The sequence below is a fragment of the Musa acuminata genome, chromosome BXJ3-10, assembly GCF_036884655.1.
Source record: "Musa acuminata AAA Group cultivar baxijiao chromosome BXJ3-10, Cavendish_Baxijiao_AAA, whole genome shotgun sequence".
In the NCBI taxonomy this organism is placed as follows: domain Eukaryota; kingdom Viridiplantae; phylum Streptophyta; class Magnoliopsida; order Zingiberales; family Musaceae; genus Musa; species Musa acuminata.
The window spans coordinates 24,358,663-24,373,242 of NC_088358.1; the positions used below are offsets into that span (position 1 = coordinate 24,358,663).

The window sequence follows — 14,580 nt, forward strand, 5'->3', positions numbered from 1 at the left end:
AAATATTATATTAAAATAAAAAAAAATGAATGCTATGTAAGAAAAAATTACAAAAAATATATATATAACAACGATTTTCTTTCTCTCTCGTCCTCCTAAGTTTTGGATCGACGATACATAACATAAGCTAACTATATTTATTCTCAAGCAATCACACATCTTCGAACTCTAAATGGTCGCTCAGCTTTTCCTGTCATTATTTTTGTCGACGCGCTCTATTAGCGAGCGAGCGAGCGACTGTACGGACGTGTTGGCGTGTGGGTCCCACGGACAATGGGATCTATTTATTTGTTTTCTCATTCCATGTAGATAAGGCACCGAAGGGACAATGGAGTTCATCTCGTGCAATTCGAGGACAGCCTCTGAGCTGCTCCCACTGACAATTAAGGACGAACACCAGCATTAATTTCCCAACCGCCGGCTCGGGCGAAGTCGAATAAGCTTTTCCGGTCACCGTGCGATAATATTATTATGAGCACACCAAATAACTCATTATGACCAGATGCGTATTAACCGCCATAACTGTTGCAACCGTTATAAGGACAAGGATGCTCATACGATGACCACATCGGAGTGGGTGAGGGAATTTATTGGGCTCCGCAACCGGGTGGGCGTACGGAGATCGGGTCGGCCGACATTAAGATTTGGTGAGCCCACAACCAGCTGCCACGGATCCTGTGTCACTTGGAATCATAATACTCCGGGACCGATTCAATCATAGGTAGTGGGGCCGAGAATTGGCCAATATATGTTAGTAGGGTAAGAAGCTTCCACACCGTACAGTCACCACGACCCACCCATGCTCTAATCGGATACAATGCCAGGTAAGACCGAGTCAGCAGACAGATAGATACTTGGATGAAATCTGAATCAGATCCCTAAGATTTTGGCTCGACTCCACCGAAATCTCTCCTAAATCTCTGTCTGCTTGAAACTTCCTGTAGTCTGAGATCATCCCCATAGATTCGGCTCGATCCTGCAGAGAGACCATTATGTACGCTCGTGTACGTGTTGACCTCACAACTCGATTTTCTCACTGTCGGGCGCCCAAAGCTTTCCATGACCACTTAAATTAGAACCAACTTGGTGGAGAGAGAGAGAGAGAGAGAGAGAAGTGAAACCCAAATAAGCCCAGTAATGTGGCCCATTAGTTGGGGCCCAACAACATTCAAAGAGCAGTTTACAGGTTATAAAGGAAGAAATACCCTAAAAATAACATGAAGAATCTAAATCATATCAGATGATCATGACACCTATGTCTGAGTCTGAGGTCTTTGCTTTGTCCAAGTCAATCCCCTTTCTTTTTAGATGATCATGACACCACTGGTTATGTCATGCAATAGGAATATGAAATATTTGGCCTCTAAACAATGTATGTGCCTTTGACTTGTTCCTAAAAATGGGGATGGATTATGATAGGATAATGATGACCTTTGGCCTCCTTCCATGTCAAAAGACCAAAACTTCCATTTGCCTAAAGATCACCCAAAGATTCAAAGATAATTAATTCCGGCAAGAAGAAAAAACCAAAACTTTCTTTACTTGATGTTTGTACTGATATTGGTGCAGATAGTTGCTCATCATTATGAATCTTTTGCTGTTTACTTCACCAACAACCCTATTTTGCCTTGAACTAATCAAAACCTTTTCTTCCAAGTTAGGCTTAACCACTGTCCTCTCTTACTCCTAATCAATCTTCATCATCCAGGTTTAGCCCCAACTCCATTTTTCTTCTCTACAAACATTCAAAGGAAGCAGGCAACAACTGTTGAAGAAAAAGATTTATGTTCCTTTCTTTCCTTGCACTGTCTTCTTTGTCAACTTCTCTCCAAGTCTTGTATGATTTGGCTGCTTAACCCAACAAAAGGGCAATTGATTCTGCAAGAATACATACAAACCCAAAGTCATTGATTGGGCAACAGTTCATCCACACAACCTCATGTTTTGACCCCAAGAAAACAAATGAACAGAACTCAAACTTGCAAGATTTGGCTGATCTGAGTAGCTCACTGTGAAGGTTTAGCTTTGACTCTGGTCCTTTTTCACTGCAGAGCCAAAGTAATTCTATAAGCTGATGCTTATATTGGATATCTTGAGAAGGGAGATCAATGAACAAAACTCACATGAGTAGCCATGACTAGCCTTTGGAAATCAGTGGTCTCACTTGACCTATTCATTGAATTTATTTTATTGAAATTGGCATGAGACTTTAAGCTCATTTATTTATTTATTTATTTATTGGTCTATCTAAATGAATCAATAGAGATGAAATAAGAAAAAGAAGTGAAAAGAATTGAAGTGTACATATACTACACATAGTGACTAGAAAACTCAGAAAATCAAATATTTTCTCTTTTTGTTTATTGAGAGTTGTTTTTTTTTGTGTTGATGGGTGGATCAATCTAATCGTAGTACTTATTTTTTAAAATTATTATTAGAATCAATTTATGTTGCAAGCATTCATCCATCCTCAAATCCTTACCATCTTAGTACATGATTATTCAAATTAGTCTTTCTTTACCATATCAAATGTTAATATTTACTCTTAAAGATATTCTTTAAATTCTTCCTCAAAATTATCATCGATATTAAATTAACAAAGACATATATCATGAAAAATAAAACGATAATTGCTCATGTTTAGATGGATCAAATAGACTATCACTTATTTGACACAACCACATCTACAAATACAAGGCTAATAAATATTTATCTTCTTTGCAAAAGTCTTCTCTCCTCCTTTGTTTTGTTGCTTCCTTACCCACCTAAACTGCACTAAGAAGCCACAAAGTTGGGCCACTTGACCTAATTGGCTTCCCACCCAACATGTGCATTAAATGTATAATCAATCCCACATTTCAGTCCCACATAATGTTTGGTCCCATGACAGCTCCTGTGCATGGATATTCCTTGGACAAAAGATCCCCCACCATTGGTCCAAATTGAAATAACATAATTGGATACCTCCCTAGCTAGAGTATGTGGTTTTAAATGAGGAGGATCATCTAGTATTTGCTCAAAAGAAATGAGTTTTTCTCACATCGAGAACAACGTGGATATGTTTTGGGACCCATGCGCACCTGATATTTTTGGGTTGCTATGGATGATGAGATAATGATGGTAATGGTCCCAACCACATTTTGTTACTTCAAAATAAGATTGAATGATAATTATGATTACGATGACGATCATGTCAAAGATAATGATGAAATATCATATTGTGTAATAAAAATTATTTATCATGATATATGAATGTCTATAAGTTGCATACAAATATATGTTTCTCAAACATCACAAAATTAGTCTACATGGTGGTGATCATTATCGTATAAAGTATTTCAAAATTAGATTGTAAAATGGTTAATTATTAGCAATTAAGTTATATAGTCTAATCAAAGTAGTCAATAATAAAATATTATTATTTTTAATTATTTAGTATAATTTTATGTCAATAACACCCAAAGGCATAATTATTAATATCCGATAGAGTCTTAGATCATTGGTTGAACCCACAAATCAACTGATAAAATCATACATTTAATAAAATAAAAAACTTAAATATATTTTATAATAGACAAAGAAAAAAAATATCTAAGTGTTCCTGTTATCATTTTATTATCAAATTAGTCCAATGAGATCCAATTTTTATCATGTCTTAAAATTTCCTGTTATCAGATCAAGTGCTCCATTTTTATCATATATATATATATATATATATATATATTTGTGCTTGGAATCCAATGCAACAAAGCAGGTCATTAATCCAACATCAGGTGGGGTAAACCGGCACCCGGTCCGGTCCGGCCCCCAAGTGGGACCGCCCACTCCAGCAATTGACGTCCGACTTGATACCCTAACTCCCAATCTTCCCCTTATCCCGCCCCCTCGTCTCACCTCCCCCTCTCCATGACCACTTTCTCCTCATATAAAAGGGTGCAAATATCAGAGTAGACGGAGATCCCTTCGTTACACGAAACAGCTAGAATAACCAATCACTAGATGAAACGTCGGTAAAAATTGGGTAAAGAAGCAGTCTACGAGGAACGGTCGTTAATTCAAGATAGGTGGTGGTCTCACTCTTCTCCGTTCCTTATTCCATCATCCTCCCGTTTCCTCCTCTGTTTTCTTCTTGGCGTGTACTTTCTACTTTGATGTAGACGAGGGTGGAATCTCTCTGTTTCCTTGGACTTGGTTTACTTATTTGGCGTTGCTGCACGCGGGGGTGTTGCCGCGAGGATGGGGAGCTGTTCAGTGGTGGAGGTGGACGATGATGAGTATGCCAAGCTCATCAGGAGGATGAACCCCCCAAGGTAGCTTGCAGCATCGATTCTTTCTTTTCCACTTCCTCTTCCTCTTCCTCTTCCAGTTTGGTTGGATTTGTTCTTTGGAGCTCAAGTTTAGCTGAGAGTAGCAGAATTCAGCGTTTTCCTGTTGTTTCTTATTCTGTTCGAATGATCTCTTCTTTGGATTTGCTGTGTTGCATGGATTAGCGCCTGACTGTGTTTTCGCTTCTGAAGTGCTTGTCTTTAGCTGAGATCTGCAGCTTAAAGATCTTCCGTGTTCTGGCTTTTGGCTTGTATGCTTTGTTTTGTTGACAAGTACTTTCTGGAGTGTTTTGAGATTGTAGTAATCGAATAAGAGTTTTTGCATCTGACAATCATCTACCAGATTTGTCACTCTGGTCTTCCTCTTCTTCTTTTTCCTATCCATGTTTTGATTCATAGATCACTTGTTGGATCTTGGTTGTTTGAAATCAGGACCTATTTGGGTTTTCTCTTTTCCAGGATGTTCTGTTCAATCTACTGATTCATGATTAGGAGGAATTCCAATATTTCTGGTGCTTTAATAATACTATTTAGATTCATCATGTTCCTTCTTTTACCATTTGTCTCTTCTCAGTCTTTTCCCCTCAAAAACTAGATGTGCTGATGAACTCCTCCTCCTCCTCAAAGTCACATCTGATCTTATGGTTTTGGGTGCAGGGTTGTGATAGATAATGATGCTTGTGATAACGCTACTGTCATCAAAGTAAGTATCCAGCTCTTTTCATGCAACAAAGCCATTATCCTGCTGCGCATGTTACATCTGCAAAAGCTTTAAGCTCTCTCTCTCTCTCTCTCTCTCTCTCTCTCTCTCTCTCTCCTTTAAGGTGGATAGCATAAAAAAGCATGGGATTCTACTAGAGGTAATTCAAGTCCTCACTGATCTGGACCTTATAATCACAAAGGCTTACATTTCTTCAGATGGAAGTTGGTTTATGGATGGTAAGCTCTCACAGAAAACTAATCCTCTTTTGAGAAGAAACTATGCTGAGTTTGATCTTTGTTTGTGCGGCTTCAGTATTTAATGTGACTGATAGAAATGGGAATAAAGTACGAGACAAAGAGATAATCTCCTGCATACAAAATGTAAGCTTTTACTGTTAGGATTCCAGCTATTAACATGGCATTTTCATCTTCTTTGTTGTGCTTAATACAACATTATGTCTACAGTCGCTCGGATCAGATGCTTTCTTCTTCCCTAGAATTGGGAATTCAGTGGATATTGTGCCCTCAAAGGAGCACACCTTCATCGAAATGACCGGCACCGACAGGCCCGGCTTGCTATCGGAAATATGTGCCGTGCTAGCGAACCGAAACTGTAGCGTGGCCAAAGCTGAGCTATGGACGCACAACACCAGAGTTGCAGCGGTGGTACACGTTACCGAGGAGTCCACCGGCGCAGCGGTCGAGGACCCTGAGCGGCTCTCCATCATCAAGGAGCTCCTCTGCAATGTTCTTCGAGGCGATAACGATTCGAGGATGGGTAGGATGACGGTCTCCAAGGATCGCACCCACACCGAGAGGAGGTTGCATCAGATGATGTTCGGCGACCGGGACTACGAGAGCACGGTTGTGGGAGCCGGCGACGATAAGCCCAGGCCTCAGGTTGCGGTGATGGACTGCGCCGAGAAGGATTACTCTGTGGTCATTCTGAGGTCAAGAGACCGGCCGAAGCTTCTGTTCGACACCGTGTGCACGCTTACGGACATGCAGTACGTCGTGTTTCATGGCACGGTTGGCACGAGAGACGACGACGAAGCTTATCAGGTAAGATAGGATCGCACCATCGCAGAGCTTTCTCCCTGTCATTTGATGCACGCTAAGCATCGGTAGCCTTGTGACCTCAGGAATACTACATCAGACATGTCGATGGGTGCCCCATAAACTCTGAGGCGGAGCGACAGCGTGTGATCAAGTGCCTCGAGGCAGCCATCGAGAGACGAACTACAGAGGTATCCATCACTCGATCCCAGCCATTACGAACTGCTCATGATCTCTGTCTCGCTGTTTCAAGTACCATTGTTCGGTCGAACCCAGGGGTTGGAGCTGGTGCTGAGGACAGAAGACAGACCTGGTCTGCTTTCAGACGTGACGAGGGTTTTCCGAGAGAATGGCTTGACGATCAGAAGAGCAGAGATTTCGACACAGGGAGGGAAAGCATCGGATACGTTCTACCTCTCGGAGATGTCGGGCAAACCGGTGGAAGCCAAGACGATCGATTCGATATGTCGGCAGCTCGGGGAGATGGTGGTGAGGGTGAAGCAGACTCCTCCTCTTCTCGCTCCGAAGCCTCCTGAGGTTGCCAGCTTCCTCTTCGGTAATCTCCTCAAAGCTTCCTTGCAGAGCTTCAGGTTGGTCAGATCCCACTCCTGATCACCGCTCGTAGAAAGATCTGACGACAGTATACACAACACCCAGTCTGTAAAGAACATGTACAAATGTAGATTTACTGAAGCTTAATCTGTCCATTGCTCTTACAATTCATGTGGCTTCTTCTATGTTGATTCGTCTTGAAGTAGCAGGAAGAAATCTCTAAAACAAATAATAAAAGCAGTGAATGGTCTACAGATTAATCATACGATTCACTCTTCCCAGAGTAATGACTCGAGCTTCAGTTAATAGATTCGAAACCGGCGTCGAATGGTTCGACTCTCGGTTGGGTTCCAAATCCAAGTTTCTATATTACGGTCAATGGGTGGGTCAGGCCGGGCTACATGGCCCACATTTACTTGGACCCACAAAGCCCAAATCAACTGCAGTACAAATCACGAAGCTCCAAGTGGGATTTTAGCTGTCTTAAACTTTATGATGCCTTGATCCTGATGATATGATTAAGCTTTACAATCTATTCTACAAAAAAAGAAAAGACATGATTCAGTTGCATTTATGTTTCTGATGATCAACTCCTCAAGGGATGACAAAGAGTGGTATGTTTTGATGCAAGGCTCAGTATTCCACACTCTGATGTTGCCACTGCATGGAGAACTCTGAGTAGGTCCCTCTGCATTATGCCATTACTTTAACACAGGTTAAGAAAGTTCACTACATCATGCGAAGTTAGGAACGATTCAGCATGCAAAAGAAGTCTGCTTTCCCATAGTTTAGTTCATTCTGGTGGAGGCGCTATTCTACTCCGCTGCTTTTAACTCTAAGTAGGTGTACTTTCTTCAAAAGACATGCAATGTGTCACTCTTCCTCGTTCTCTAAATGTTTTCTTGGTGATCAAAAATTCTTTTTCTTCCTCGAGGCTTGTTGAATTATCTAAGATCGACACATGGCTTGTCGATTTGATAAGGTCTCATGGTTCTTGGCATTATAAAAATGTGCATGGGACTTCCTGGGGGGTGCATAAAGTTTCCGGGAGCTCATCTGAATCATCATGAATCCCGGCTTTTAGTATCTGATAGGATCTCTTGACTTTTAGGTCATCAGCAAGGATTGGCCTCTTCGGTGGCTTTTCCGACTTTTAAGTATGCAGTGACCATCCCTGATTGATCTCTCTCTCTCTCTGCTTTCCTCCTGTGGGCATCAACATCAGCCTGCCCAAGCTCGATCTATACACCATTATTTTTCTTTCTGAAAGCTCAAATTGTTTGCACAAACATGTTTCCTTGGTTTGGGGTCTTCTCCGATCAACACCATTAGAACCCTCATCTCTCCTTTCACTATGAGATATAACTCCTGTCATGGGATCCACATTCTGACACAAGGTCAACTTTCAAACTCCATCTACTGTTTGGTTTCAGTGGAGAGTAGTAGGTCTTGAAAGATGAGGCGACTTTCGTAGCATGGAAGACTACAGACGTTCTGAAGAATTAGAATTGTTAGAGGAGGACCCGGAAGTGAAGATGAAAGACCATAGAAACTCCTACTCTCGGTCTCTTCATGTTGTCGATACTGACTTGGTCTCCTGCTTAGTTTTTGGATCATGGCGTGGAGCCTAAGGAAGGAGAAGGAAGCCTAATACAGGAGAGGGTAAAAGCGAACCCACAGCCTAACATGCCACAAAGTTGTGGCTCAGAATGGTGGTGACTAAAGCAGAACACTACTGTTTTGCTTCCCACTGCTGAAGGCAAAGTAAAAGGATTTCCCCACCCAGTAATTAGATATCGAATTTTACAGGAGCTCAGTGGAAAGCATAAGTGATCTGTCAACAGTCGAAGGAAAACGACCGCTTTCTATATACTGACCGGTACAAGGCTCCCCACCCAATTGTAACGAAGCAATTCCGATGGCGGCTGTCCTGAAGCTCCTCTCCGCTGCACTCCTCCTGCATCTCCTCGCGACAGGTACGTGCCCCTCCCTCTTCCCATCTCGAGGTGCTGCTTTTTTGAGGACCCATAGGTGATCCTTGTTCTCGTCCTGTGTGTTGGGATCTTTGACAGTGGCGAGCCAGCGGTGCGATCTGTCGAGCGTTCAGGTGCAGCAGACCAACACGGGGCGGAAGGTCGGCTACGACCCGGTGTTCCAGGTGGAGGTGAAGAACCTGTGCCGCTGCACCATCACCAACGTGTTCCTGCGGTCGGAAGGCTTCGCCAGCTCCGCCACGGTCGACCCCAAGTTGTTCCGGCGCGAGGGCACCGGCTACCTCGTCAACGACGGGAAGGGCATCCCCAGCTCGCTCTCTGTCAAGTTCCGGTACGCATGGGACAGGGCCTTCAGGATGTCGCCTGCAAGCTTGCAAGTGAACTGCTGGTGAGACAATGGGCGATTCCGGCCGTGCCAGTAGCCGAAGATGCAAAGAAGACAACGGCTGCAATATGAACCCTGTGAATAACTACCTTGAACTCTTAAGCAGCCTGCAGTATGAACATACCAGTCTGATGTGTATGCAAGTTTTATGTATCTGCTTCAAGAGTCTGACGATCTGCATACCAATCACAACATGTTACGAGTTTGAAGGATCCTACCGCCACCTTGTACCCTTTGGATTAGGGTTTCATTCATAAGTACTGCTTGTCATGCTCTTCCTTCCTTTCAGCACTGCTAAGATTGCCAACAGTATATATACATATATATTTGGCCATCACAAAGATGACAATTGTTTGTCTGAGATGGGTAGCGTGCTTTGTAGTCGATATTCATATTCTAGTGTTACTTAGCTACTTGTAAACCAATCTGGTCACATCAAGCCAGGATGCCTTGGAGGAGGGCAGATGACACTTATCCTCTGCATCAAAAAGGGGTGCATGGACAAGAAAATAATTTCATAATTTGAGTTATGAATTATATTTATGTCAATGGTTTAAGGATTAAGAACAATTTATTTTGGAGATTTCTTTAGGATTCCTTTTGCAAAAAAAAAAAGGAATCAGAGTACAGGAGGGTATGGTGCTGCCCAAGCTCTGGAAGAAAGGGAATAGTAGGCTTTTGTTGAGTCACTATTAATACTGAAATATCTAGAAGAAGAATATATTCTGGTGCTATATTCAACCCAACCATTTGCTTGTAATATCAGTATAATGAACAAAAGAATACCAAAGTGGATGCTGTACGTAATTGATGCATGTATGATATTACTCTTATGTGTGCAGGAGTTACCCATACGGCAAGTCAATATCTTAAAAGGACTTCAGAATTGGATAATGACTTACTTAAAGGAAGCTACAAGTCTCCTTATCCACAAATAAAAGTGACCAACTGGGATGCTCAAAAAATTGTGTCTACAGGTGTGGTCTCTGAAACCCTATTTTCTTCTGATGCTTCTTGCATTAGAGGAAAGACGATAAGGCAAGAAGTAGGAGAAACAAAAGTTGGAATATGAAACAACAAGGACTATATGCTGTGAATCCTCTTAGTATAGAGAAATCCAAATATTTTGGCGAAAATTTGATATTTTACCTGAGTCTCCGAGTGATCCAATGCTTCATAACGTAGAGATACTCTGCCTCAGAACTGCATGGTACCAAGAAATCTCCAAGTCAATGCCAAGCAGAAATATAGTTTCAACCATGGTGTTTGTAATCAACAATCAGTCAACAATAGCAACTTAATTCTTCAGGGATATTGTCCAAAGTATTTCCTGCCTACTAGTAATATATCCAGAAAGTAACGTGTTCAGTTTCAGCAGCATAGCATTCTATTAAGGAACAAAGATGCTTAAAAGGTATAGCCATGCAAGCCTTCTAATCATTCTGCCCAAAATCAATCTTCAGGATATAAAAAGCTGCTTAACATGATGAACAGGCTTCCAACTTATCTGATCCACAGCTGCATTTTGATAGTCGCCGAATTAGATCTAGCAATAGAGTTGTATTCTCCTTTTGAAAAGAAACTTTTTCTTTTTTCTAAATAAATGCAGCAATAGATCTCTGTCAACATGACAGATCTGCTCATGTCAAATTTGACAATTTGTGACTGACCAACTTTGTGCATAAGCTACTAAATGCAAGCTGGAAAGAGTTTTGGATCTCCTCCACAGAAGAGCAGCCAACTTTAACCTTATATCACCTGGAGTTCAGGTCCAGCTCACCAGCTTCTCGCCATTCACCTTGTGCTCTGGTGTCTACATTCTCAGTTCCGTTCTCATCATTCAAAAAATCCTGTGATGGCTCTTCATCCTCTCTTTGAGCGCTTCCCCACCCATGAATTTCGTCCATGTTACCTCCCTGTTCCTGCCCCATATCATGGCCAGAACCCTCGTCACCGAGGGATGTAGCAGTACTAGCCCTCATCGGGGCACGAACATACATTTCTGCATGGACCTGAGCCTCTGCTCGAGCATGTTCAGCCTGAGCCATTGCCATCCGCATTTTGGCCTCTGCGGCTTCCCTACCAGCCTTCTCTCTAGATTCCATTTCTGCTCTTATTTCCAGCAAAGCTTGCTTCTCTTCTTGCATTAAAGCCTGCTCTATCATAAGCCTCTCCTCTGACCTGAATTCTCCTTGTGCTCTCTTCCGTGACAATATGTTGAAAGCAAGGACTTGTTTCTCAAATGTAGTCGTGAACTCTGCAATCTTTGTGAGAATGTTTTGGTCCCATTGCTGGAGTTGTGAAATAATATGACCAAGGGTATCACCATCGAGGATTCTGTCATCTTCTTCAGCTTCATAATCGGAAACCACATGGTAAGGCAGCAGCCTGAAAAGTCAGAAGCAAATGATGAAATGAACCCTTTTAATGGTCTTCATAATCAATTAATCTTAAGTTTTGTGATTTCCACAAGATAAGCAATACACTACTGCATGGAATGATCCACAACGACAAAAAAGCTAAGCAGTAAAGCTACAGGAAGATGTGACAAGGAGACAAGTAGCACACAGGTACAATGAACTCCATGCAGCTATGCAAAGTTAATTATTTTAAGTCAGTTTAACCACACTATGTATTGAAGCAAATATAAATAAGTCATAACAGCACATTTCAGGATAAGACAGTGATCTGATCTGATAAAGACATGCTCATGGCGAAGACCATTAAAAAGAACTTTCCATGACATGAAAGATCCAATTTATCCAGTCACGCAGTTTTCTAGACAGAATGCCATAAATCACTCCATAAAAAAATGTAATAAATTAGTTGAATAGAAGTATGATTGAAAATGAGAAGCTAATAAAGTGCAAGAATGTAAGTCACATGCAAGCATAATGAATTCCAAATCTTTCTAACAGTAGTTACAAACACAAAGCAATCCTTCTAGACTTCCAAGTACACAAAAAATCACTGTAAACCTGTGCAGATAGTAATGCAACCATCAATGATGAGAAGTTAATTCACAATAAATTACTTGATCAACTTTTTGTCTTGCCATGTATACTTTCCGATATATAGTTATTCTAATTCTTGATCGTCCTCTAGTTAAGGATTATAGTTTTATATAATGATAATGGAACTCTTCTAGGACAGACCATTATGTGCCATATAGCAGTTGAGACTATAGTATAGATCCCACATCGACCAATATAACCAATCACATCGCTGATGGTTTATTGGTACATTGTCTGTAAGGTACAAGGCCCCTTGCCCGTTACCAAGCAGATCTTTACAAACCAGAAATGCCTCAAGATAATTGATACAACATATCTTTTTCTTCTATCATCTTCCTGAATTCTTTGACCAACTGCTTGGTGATGGAAGAACCAAATTTATTCTCGGTTTAGAATGATGCTAATGTGATTTCTATCAAAATCAAGATCAAGCTCAAAATTTATGGACAAATTTCACAAAGCAGCAAGGCAGAATTGCTTACTTTCCCCTGAAGCCTCTTTCACTTGTGAAGGTTTTGTACTGACTAAAGCACAAAGCAATTTTGTCATGTCAAAGTTGAAGTGGAACAAGCGTAAATGCACTCTAGTTCTCAATTCTATACTTCAATCTTACCATTAAATCCTTAAGTCCATAATTCATGATGAAATCCTTTAGTTGTCTCCATGAAGAGTGACCATTATATTAAATACATTGAACTTAATCAGCAAGCCTTTATTCCAAATAGGCATAGCATAAGGTGAAGTTATATTTGCAAAAAGAAAAATGTTTTACCAATTTGCAATCAATCACATAAGAAACTTTTCTATTTGTCAAACATGCAGTATGGTCTCATGAATCTAAGGGAAAACAACTTTGTCGAGGAGGCGAACCTAGATTCATGTGCACCTTTGCCTAAAACCTTGGACTGTGGTCAACAGTTCACTGAGCCATCTAGCATGATGCCTGGAACACTTCAGGTTTAAATATGCTACTTGACCTTAGACAATTAAACTGCATTGGTATATAATCGTTTTCCATAAATCAAAAAGAACTTCTTGTTATAGTATAGTGTACTGAAAAAAGTATCATTTTAGTCGCCAGCCATCCATTCGAATAACAGGAACATGTGGATGATGTCACCTCTTCAACATATATGTGATAACGTAAATAAGTTACTCAACAAGATTGGAAAAAGAAATAGGGAATGAAAGAAACCAAAACATTTTTTTTATATTATTGTGTAGCCTCTTATTAAGTACATATATTCTTATTAACCATCATATACATAGGCATATTTTTGGGCATCGATCATCAAAGGCTTACGCTACTCTCGATGAAATCATGAGCATGGAGATTTTTATGTTTTTCTTCACACTTTTTCCTCATGGATCTTGCAGCCTAGAACCAGTTGACCATTTTGATGAAATTATTGAGAGAATTCATGTGAAGAGGAATGATATCTGTTACAGAACAAAGTTTGTTGATCTGAAGGTGCAACTAATAAGAAAACTAGCAAAACTGAAATGTAGAATATAGGAAAAGAAAATTGAAGCTCCTAGTAGCTTCGTGGTAGCACCAAAGGTTGTCTATGTTGGTTAGTACAAGAAAAAAATCCCTTTTTCTTTATCGAATTTGGAAAGATATCTACATACATCACTTTTTTTTGTCTTGCAATCGGGCTTTCATTGTTCCTTCTGATCTGCCTACCTATCGCAGAACAAGATGCAAATAGTACTGCTAGTTAAGAACAAACCTGGGGATACATTGTGAGTTCACTCTCAGATTCTCGTCCTCTCCTCCCTTTATCCTATCGATCGATCAGACACTAGTTTCCCCAACGTAATTATTTTCTTTGCCAATACCAAAATTCTCTTTTTTGAAGAAAAAGGGAAGAGGCAACAAAACCCTAGGATCGCAAGGGAGCTACAGATCTAAGATCCAACCGAAAAAAGAAAAGCCCTAGAAGAGGGGCATACCTGAGCACGGCATCCTCCACGGAGGCGAAGGGGCATTTGAAGTCGGGGTTGCAGACCATCAAGGCGTCCTTCTGCGCCATCTCGACCTCCACGGGGTTCCCGGGCCTCCCGACCCCGACTTCGACGCCCACCGCTGCGGGCCTCGCCGACTGGGGCTGCGGTGGATAGTGGAGAACGGAGGATGGCAATGGTTGTGAAGAGGAAGGCTGCGCCGCTGCCGGCGGCGTAGGGGCCTGGAAGTGTAGGGATCGGAGGCTGGGGTCGCGGAGGTGGGCGTCGATGTTGGAGGGGAAGCGGGAGACGGCCTGCTGCTGCTGTTGTTGACGTTGCAATTGTTGCTGGAGTTGCTGCTGCTGCATGAGGAAGAGCTGTTGCCGGTGCTGCTGGAAGAGGAGCTGCTGCGCCATTGAACCGTTGGCATTGTCGTTGCCTTCTGCCATACTTTCGTCTCTCACGACGCGTGCGGGTGGGGGGTGGCTTGTCTGCCAGTGGCGGAGAGACTACACAGGGTGGGGGGGGGAATGGGATATAGTTGGCAAAGGGACGGTCGTGATTAACGAATCTGGGGATGAGACGGATGGGATTCGGTTGATGGG

The 14,580-nt window shown here is 41.7% G+C and overlaps 3 protein-coding genes across 7 annotated transcripts; 2 read left to right on the forward strand and 1 right to left on the reverse strand.

Annotated features, from left to right (window-relative positions):
- The first annotated feature begins 4,082 nt into the window (after nucleotides 1-4,082).
- Nucleotides 4,083-6,806, forward strand: LOC135585524 (ACT domain-containing protein ACR6-like). The gene is made up of 7 exons (XM_065170429.1): nucleotides 4,083-4,310; nucleotides 4,983-5,028; nucleotides 5,150-5,264; nucleotides 5,341-5,408; nucleotides 5,493-6,089; nucleotides 6,170-6,274; nucleotides 6,360-6,806. Exons 1-7 carry the CDS (start codon nucleotides 4,237-4,239, stop codon nucleotides 6,693-6,695), a joined length of 1,341 nt encoding a protein of 446 aa, XP_065026501.1. The 5' UTR covers nucleotides 4,083-4,236; the 3' UTR covers nucleotides 6,696-6,806.
- Nucleotides 6,807-8,389: 1,583 nt separating this feature from the next.
- Nucleotides 8,390-14,497, reverse strand: LOC104000674 (uncharacterized). Of its 5 annotated transcripts, none has more exons than XM_065171625.1 (4): nucleotides 13,985-14,497; nucleotides 10,164-11,402; nucleotides 9,104-9,492; nucleotides 8,390-8,992 (listed from the first exon to the last, which is right to left on the reverse strand). In XM_065171625.1, exons 1-2 carry the CDS (start codon nucleotides 14,422-14,424, stop codon nucleotides 10,769-10,771), a joined length of 1,074 nt encoding a protein of 357 aa, XP_065027697.1. In that variant the 5' UTR covers nucleotides 14,425-14,497; the 3' UTR covers nucleotides 8,390-8,992; nucleotides 9,104-9,492; nucleotides 10,164-10,768. The 5 variants fall into 5 exon arrangements, with proteins under 5 accessions (XP_065027697.1, XP_065027696.1, XP_009421051.2 ...); XM_065171624.1 differs by having other exon boundaries at nucleotides 8,390-8,999; XM_009422776.3 differs by lacking the exon at nucleotides 9,104-9,492.
- Nucleotides 8,475-9,302, forward strand: LOC104000675 (uncharacterized). The gene is made up of 2 exons (XM_009422777.3): nucleotides 8,475-8,611; nucleotides 8,708-9,302. The coding sequence occupies exons 1-2, from the start codon at nucleotides 8,554-8,556 to the stop codon at nucleotides 9,019-9,021; spliced, it is 372 nt and encodes a 123-aa protein (XP_009421052.2). The 5' UTR covers nucleotides 8,475-8,553; the 3' UTR covers nucleotides 9,022-9,302.
- Nucleotides 14,498-14,580: the final 83 nt, after the last annotated feature.